Genomic DNA, 7,842 nt, shown 5'->3' with positions numbered 1-7,842 from the left:
TGTGTGTTCTATCTGTGGGGTGCACCCAGTTGGATAATGTGAGATTAATTTGTTTTTGTCACCAAAAACGTTCCCTTTCGGAACTAACACACTACACTGTGGCTTTATTTGTCTGATTTTTTTTTTCTATTTTTGGTCACAACAAACATACAGTACCTCACCTTTACCTACAATATTTTTTCTAATACAATTTATTTTCCTACAGGGACAAAGTGACCTCATGTTCCATCTTTCATCCTTATGAAAGCATAAGCAATAATGCTGAATTTATAAATATAGTAACATACAGTAGTCATGATAATCTCTAGTAGGTTATGAACTGGATGATTCACTTTTGAGTAGAGCCAATGAATATTTGCTTACTTACTTACTTACATTTTGCGGCTTTGCCTGCAGCCTCCAATCACAGATCTAGGACCAGGTCAGAATCAGAAATCATTTGTTGCCATTTGTACTATACATAGCCTAAATAGGATTTTTTTTTTGCAGCACTGTGGTGCTTTACAACAATACAATAATGGACAAGTGCAAGGACAGGACAGGACAGTGCAAGATACAAACACAGTGCAAAACTAGCAGTGCAATTGGACTACAAAAGAGTGAGTGCAGTAGTCAGTATAGTGCAAAGATGCAGGGGGCGGGGGAGAGAGTCAGAGGGGAGAGAGTCAGAGGGGAGAGAGTCAGAGGGGAGAGAGTCAGAGAGGAGAGTGTCAGAGGGGGAAGTCAGAAGGGAGAGAGTCAGAGGGGGAAGTCAGAAGGGAGAGAGTCAGAGGGGGAAGTCAGAAGGGAGAGAGTCAGAGGGGGGAGTTAGAAGGGAGAGAGTCAGAGGGGGAAGTCAGAAGGGAGAGAGTCAGAGGGGGGAGTCACAAGGGAAAGAGTCAGAGGGGGAAGTCAGAGGGGGACACGGGCCGTGAATAGAATAGAACAGAACGTTTATTTCACCATATGTAACAAGTAGCCCTACAGGTACACGTACATTGGAATTGTAGTTATTGCTTATCCTTACAATACATTATCCTTACAATATCTTATCCTTACAATATCTTATCCTTACAATATCTTATCCTTATAATATCTTATCCTTACAATATCTTATCAGCACTCATTATTTCCCCATTACAGTCCTAGGTATGCAGCTAGATATTATAAGGTTCCCAATTTGACAGTTGACTATCCGTAGTCTAGCATGGCCTTGTTTATGAGGGTGGTTGCAGCCAATCAGCCTCTGAGCAGAGCGGATGATACTCAGTTGAGCCTTGTCTGTGGCGGTGAAGAACCAGGTGGTGATGGAGGAGGTGAGGAGGGACTCCATGATGGAGGTGTAGAAGTGTATCATCATCACCATATACAAACATGTATGCTTTAGAACAGATTTAGCTCACTTGTCATCATTCAATAACAGCATATCAGTTCTTTATCTTGTGTAGCGTATTAGGCTACCCATATCAGGGCTTTATGAGTTTAGTTCATGGCGGGAAAACGCCAGAGAAGCGGGTATAAGGATTAGGATTATCCCATTCATTTGGTTTAATGCTCTTTTCATCCCCTTAGTGATGCACACAGCACATGGTGATTGTGGCACTGCTATAGAATCCCGGTGCAGATATTAGAGGTATAGATTAGATTATAGAGGTAACTGTGAAGGAAAGAAGGAGTAGTCTGAATGAATCTTTTTGGCTTGTGCATTTCATTTTAAATTCCTCATCTTTTGATATAGGCAATATCACTTGTTTATGTGTTGGCTGATGGGGCCTCAAATGATTCCCGATTGAAGTACAGACCGCAAATCTTTTTTGCCAATAAAATATGCTGTTTATTTCTAATTTGCAGTCTCCCTTAGTGAGAGAGACAGTCATGCTGGTCTTCCCTGCAGCTGAAGGGCTGGTGGTCACATGGTCATCAGCAGGCCCCTCGGCCCCTCCTCTTTGACTGTCTGGCTCTCTTGTTCGGGCAGCGCTGAAGGCGTGGCACCAGTGGGCTTTCAGCAACACAAGTATTGCTCTTCTGGTCCGTCATTCTGTCCTGTCCCAGTCCCTGGTCCACTCTGCTTTTAACCTGAGGAGAGGACACAACTAGTATTAAGGAATTAAATTACTGCAATGTTTAATCATCCATCTCCTCCCATTGCCTTGTCTGCCCCCCCTGGGTCCTCAAAGCCCTTCCATGGTGCCCAGTCTACCTGGAGGACTGCCCTGATGGTAATCCCAAAGAGCAGGCCGATTCCTTCCAGAAGACAGCAGATTGCTGCTAGGGCCGGTCCTCCCACAACAGAGGATATTCCATCCAAGGCCTTAGCTGAGAGGTCCCAGAACATGCTGGTGTCCATCTGTGTCCCAGCGCCCAGAGCCCTGGTCCTGCTGGAGGAGACGGGCAGGGTCTCCATCACTGCTTCTTCCTCAGAGCTTCTGAGCTCAGTCTCCTGGGCCAGGGATGTTTCAGTGAAGGTGGAGAAGTCCAGGAAGTCAAAGTGGAGGGTGATGAAGACCTGGTCCACTCTAACCGGTGGAGTAGCAGCCCATTGTTTAGGCACCATAGGAGGCATCAAGGCGTCTCTGAAGGCCTCAATATCTGGAGGCTCAGTCTTGATCAGCGCCACTAAGAGAACAGCTGCAATGAGAATCTTTAAACGGCCAAAAGCCATCGGGGAAGTCACAAAAGTTCAGAGGAAATTCAATAGTGTCTGCACTTTGGTGAGGTTTGTGTTATGAATCTTCAGAATGTTCCAAAGACCTATGGTTTGTTGTCATTGTTATGGCAACAATTCTTATGTCATAGGAGAAAGCTGTGACATCATCTCTAGAATCTTCATGACATTCTAGTTCCTTTTCTCATAATATTAGAATATTATGGTGTGTGTTCTATCTGTGGGGTGCACCCAGTTGGATAATGTGAGATTAATTTGTTTTTGTCACCAAAAACGTTCCCTTTCGGAACTAACACACTACACTGTGGCTTTATTTGTCTGATTTTTTTTTTCTATTTTTGGTCACAACAAACATACAGTACCTCACCTTTACCTACAATATTTTTTCTAATACAATTTATTTTCCTACAGGGACAAAGTGACCTCATGTTCCATCTTTCATCCTTATGAAAGCATAAGCAATAATTCTGAATTTATAAATATAGTAACATACAGTAGTCATGATAATCTCGAGCAGGTTATGAATTGGATGATTCACTTTTGAGTAGAGCCAATGAATATTTGCTTACTTACTTACTTACATTCAGTCGAGATCACTTTTGTCAAGTTTGAACATTTATTATACAAGCGGCATAATACATAGCATATGAATTTTGGCGGTGTGCTCTGTCCGGGGGGCCCCCTGCCTTCCACCGTCGTGGAAAGCGCTCCACCGGCGTGGAAAGTGCGTTAGCAGGGGGAGGCAATCTAGGTGTTCCCCCCAGCCAGGAAGGGGGAACGGCATCTAGCCCCCTGCCTCAATGACGATCAGAGTGGGCCGCGGTCGGAAAGATGCTCGGAGGTAACTCAGCCCACTAAGACCGTCAAAGAGTGCCACAGGAGGACTGCTGTACATTATAGTCCCTGGTCCCCACGGGCCGACGCTTCGTGGGTTCCGCGGGAGATACAGCCTAGTGTCTCTGCGTCCATGGCGCCCGGAGGGACCGCTGGATAGCCATTCGGAGACGTAGCGGCCCACGTTCACCACGGAAAGCCACAGAGACCAGCTAGCGGCTACTCTGGCATTCACTAGCCGACGCTAGTGGAATACCTGACAGACTACCCCGGACAGAGAGCAACGATGACAACAGATGACATCGACATACGCAGGAGGAGCAGGGGAGGAGGTGGGGCGAGCATGCAATGCACAACCAGCAGTAATGGCAAGCGCGAACAATGACATGTTTTGACAGCTTAAATACATGCGCTCTAGTGAGCTGACCAATGCTATGACAGCTACAGTCAGCTGGTGCTGGCGTCATGCGTGACTGATTAACCTCTGCTGACCACCCCGGCCGTGACGTACGTGCCTCGCCTGAATTTGCGTCGGAGACTTCATTTTTGCAGCTTTGCCTGCAGCCTCCAATCACAGATCTAGGACCAGGTCAGAATCAGAATTCATTTGTTGACATTTGTACTAAACATAGCCTAAATAGGATTTTTTTTTTGCAACACTGTGGTGCTTTACAACAATACAATAATGGACAAGTGCAAGGACAGGACAGGACAGTGCAAGATACAAACACAGTGCAAAACTAGCAGTGCAATTGGACTACAAAAGAGTAAGTGCAGTAGTCAGTATAGTGCAAAGATGCAGGGGGCGGGGGAGAGAGTCAGAGGAGAGAGTCAGAGGAGAGAGAGTCAGAGGGGAGAGTGTCAGAGGGGAGAGAGTCAGAGGGGAGAGAGTCAGAGAGTAGAGAGTCAGAGGGGAGAGAGTCAGAGGGGAGAGAGTCAGAGGAGAGAGTCAGAGGGGAGAGAGTCAGAGGGGAGAGAGTCAGAGGGGAGAGAGTCAGAGGAGAGAGAGTCAGAGGGGAGAGAGTCAGAGGAGAGAGTCAGAGGGGAGAGAGTCAGAGGAGAGAGAGTCAGAGGAGAGAGAGTCAGAGGGGAGAGAGTCAGAGGAGAGAGAGTCAGAGGGGAGAGAGTCAGAGGAGAGAGACTCAGAGGGGAGAGAGTCAGAGGGGAGAGAGTCAGAGGGGAGAGAGTCAGAGGGGAGAGAGTTAGAGGGGAGAGAGGCAGAGGGGAGAGAGTCAGAGGGGAGCCTTGTTGATGAGGCTGATGGCCGAGGGGAAAAGGCTGTTCCTGTGTCGGACAGTTTTAGTCTGTGAGGACCGCAGCCTCCTGCCAGAGGGGGGCGGTGTGAAGAGGCCATAGCCCGGTGGGAGGGGTCGGCCATGATCTTTCTGGCCCGCTTCAGCGCCCTGAAATCATGCAGTGCCTGGAGGGAGGGCGGGGCCTGGGGGAGGGCGGGGCCTGTAGGGGGCGGGGCCTGGATGGAGGGCGGGGTCTGGAGGGAGGGCGGGGCCTGGGGGACGGCGGGGCCTGGGGGAGGGCGGGGCCTGGAGTGAGGGCGGGGCCTGGAGGGGGCAGGGCCTGGAGGGAGGGCGGGGCCTGGAGGGGGCAGGGCCTGGAGGGAGGGCAGGGTCTGGAGGGAGGGCGGGGCCTGGAGGGAGGGCGGGGCCGGGGTGAGGGCGGGGCCTGGATGGGGTGGGGCCTGGAGGGAGGGTTGGGCCTGGAGGGAGGGCGGGGCCGGGGGAGGGTGGGGCCTGGAGGGGGCGGGGCCTGGAGGGAGGGTTGGGCCTGGAGGGAGGGCGGGGCCTGGACGGGGCAGGGCCTGGAGGGGGCGGGGCCTGGAGGGAGGGTGGGGTCTGGAGGGGGGCGGGGCCTGGAGGGAGGGCGGGGCCTGGAGGGAGGGTGGGGTCTGGAGGGGGGGCGGGGCCTGGAGGGGGCGGGGCCTGGAGGGAGGGTTGGGCCTGGAGGGAGGGCGGGGCCTGGACGGGGCAGGGCCTGGAGGTAGAGAGGGGCCTGGAGGGAGGGCGGGGCCTGGAGGGGCGGGGCCTGGAGGGAGGGTGGGGTCTGGAGGGGGGCGGGGCCTGGAGGGAGGGCGGGGCCTGGAGGGAGGGTGGGGTCTGGAGGGGGGGCGGGGCCTGGAGGGAGGGCGGGGCCTGGAGGGAGGGCGGATCGGGGGGAGGGCGGGGCCTGGAGGGGCGGGGCCTGGAGGGAGAGTGGGGTCTGGAGGGGGGCGGGGCCTGGAGGGAGGGCGGGGCCTGGAGGGAGGGTGGGGTCTGGAGGGGGGGCGGGGCCTGGAGGGAGGGCGGGGCGCAGCCGATCACCTTCTCCCACCCCCCCCCCCCGATCACCCGCCGTTAATTTCTCTGGTCCTTGACTGTAGTGGTGGGGAACCAGGTGGTGATGGAGACGTGAGGATGGACTCTGATGGAGGTGTAGAATTGAACCATCATAGTCAGAGTCAGAGTGAAGCTGAGTTCTTCCTGAAGTCGTCCACCATTCCCACTGTCTTTAGAGCGTTGAGCTCCAGGTTGTTCCAGCTGCACCAGGACAGCAGCTGCTCATTCTCCCACCTGCAGGCAGACTCGTCCCCATAGAGATGAGTCCTATGAGGGGGGTGTCCTCTGCTAACTTCAAGAGCTTCATGGACTGATGGCTGGAGGTGCAGCTGTTCGTGTGTAGTGAGAATAGTAGGGGGAAAGAACTGAGGCCCCTAATTAGCCTTAGACCATCCTGATCTTGCAAGTTTATATTATTTTTCTCTACACAGATCTGGTGCGTCAGGTTAATAGCAAGGCTTTTAGAGAATTTAAGGAGTAAAATCAATTACTCTCTTTCAACAGAATTTCTTGTGCTATACTTGTAAGGAATATGTGGATGACTTGAGCAGAATACCTCGGGAGGTTTTGGAGGTGAGCACATGCATTTTGGGGACCATATGGCACTTGGACAAAGAGGTTGGGGAAAGATAATTATTAATAAAAGGCTGTTAATCTTGCTCCCATTATGAAGTGATCCTACCTCTGATGTCTTTATCCAGGAAGCTGGCATCAGACTGATTGTGATTGGACAATCTGCCCATCGCCATATAGAGGTATCTCATATTTGCAACAGCTCAGTTATTTATTTTCCTGTTTGTTATTTTGGGTGTCATATCCCTTTAATGGTGCCTTGCCTGATGTCTTGCAGCCGTTCTGCTCACTGACGGGATACCCTCATGAAATCTATGTGGACCCAGAGAGATGCATTCACAAAAAGCTTGGCATGCGACGAGGGGATGTATTTGTGGAATCAGGTGAAAAAGTCAGCACTTAATTGTGACTACTACACACACAAATGTGTGCTGTGAACCACTATACTGTAACAATGTAATTATGGTTACACATTTATACATTGTGTGTGTGTGTGTGTGTGTGTGTGTGTGTGTTTAGCCAACCCAAGCCCTCATGTAAAGTCAGGCATGTTGATGGGCCATATGAAGAGCATGTGGAGGGCCATGACCAGTCAAGTGTTCGTCTTCCAAGGAGACCCCCTTCAACAAGGGGGGGCCCTCATAGCAGGCCCAGGTAATGCCTTACTACAAGTGATTATGCCATTCGCAAAGCTGTGTACGATAAGTGTGCAACGTGCAATTCTCCAAAAATGTCACAGCTTGTGCTGTGCAAGGTCATTGGTCAGACTGCTGACCTCTCCTCTGCTCCCTGTGCTGGTGCTGTTCCTCTCTGACTCGTACGACCGTCCTGGTTCCACAGGCTCACGTTCTGTGTGAGCGAAGCAGAGTGTGAGTGAGCGGTGTGGTTGGCTGTGCTGTGACTGGCTGTCTCTCCCTCCGCAGGCTCTGAGGTGCATTTTGCCCATTTGGACCTGAACCGTCTGGACCACATGCCCATCCCCTGGCTCCTACAGATGGCCGGAGTGCAGCGGACTGTGGACCTCAGCGCCAGGCCAAGGATAATCCATGTGTAGCCCGCTTGTAGCCCATGCCAAGCCGCCCCCCGCCCCTGGCCGGCATCAATAGCAGTGTGCCTCGGCTCTCGCCATCTTTGTTGTTATGGTCTGTCTTGCTTGGCAAAGTAGGGTAGCGTAGACTTGGCATCACAGAACACATTACAAGTCTACGGCTGGGATGGGAGTGACACGGTAGTGGACGTGAATCGGGATCCAGTTTAGGACTATTTGGGGTAATACTGCAGGACTAGACTGCTTATGTTGACTTTGTGACCATTGGCGGCTTTTGGAATATAATGATGTAATCTGCTGATTTGCCATACTGATGTGTATGCCATTGTCCATAACTGATATTGTAAATAAAGTTTAATATCTCGGATTGTTCGGGAGCCTGCATAGGCAAGATGCAAATTCAGTCATCGTCA

At 51.4% G+C, this 7,842-nt stretch overlaps 1 protein-coding gene across 1 annotated transcript; it reads left to right on the top strand.

Moving 5' to 3' along the window:
• Window positions 1–3,444: 3,444 nt before the first annotated feature.
• Window positions 3,445–7,435, top strand: LOC311324416 (peroxiredoxin-like 2C; the record flags this gene model as incomplete). The annotated part of the gene is made up of 6 exons (XM_084456872.1): window positions 3,445–3,456; window positions 6,313–6,381; window positions 6,510–6,563; window positions 6,659–6,764; window positions 6,901–7,035; window positions 7,305–7,435. 6 exons carry the CDS (start codon window positions 3,445–3,447, stop codon window positions 7,433–7,435), a joined length of 507 nt encoding a protein of 168 aa, XP_084312998.1.
• Window positions 7,436–7,842: the final 407 nt, after the last annotated feature.

This window comes from Borostomias antarcticus (assembly GCF_949987555.1).
Source record: "Borostomias antarcticus genome assembly, chromosome: 23".
Taxonomy (NCBI): Eukaryota; Metazoa; Chordata; class Actinopteri; order Stomiiformes; family Stomiidae; genus Borostomias; species Borostomias antarcticus.
This window is presented reverse-complemented; position numbering and strand designations above follow the sequence as displayed.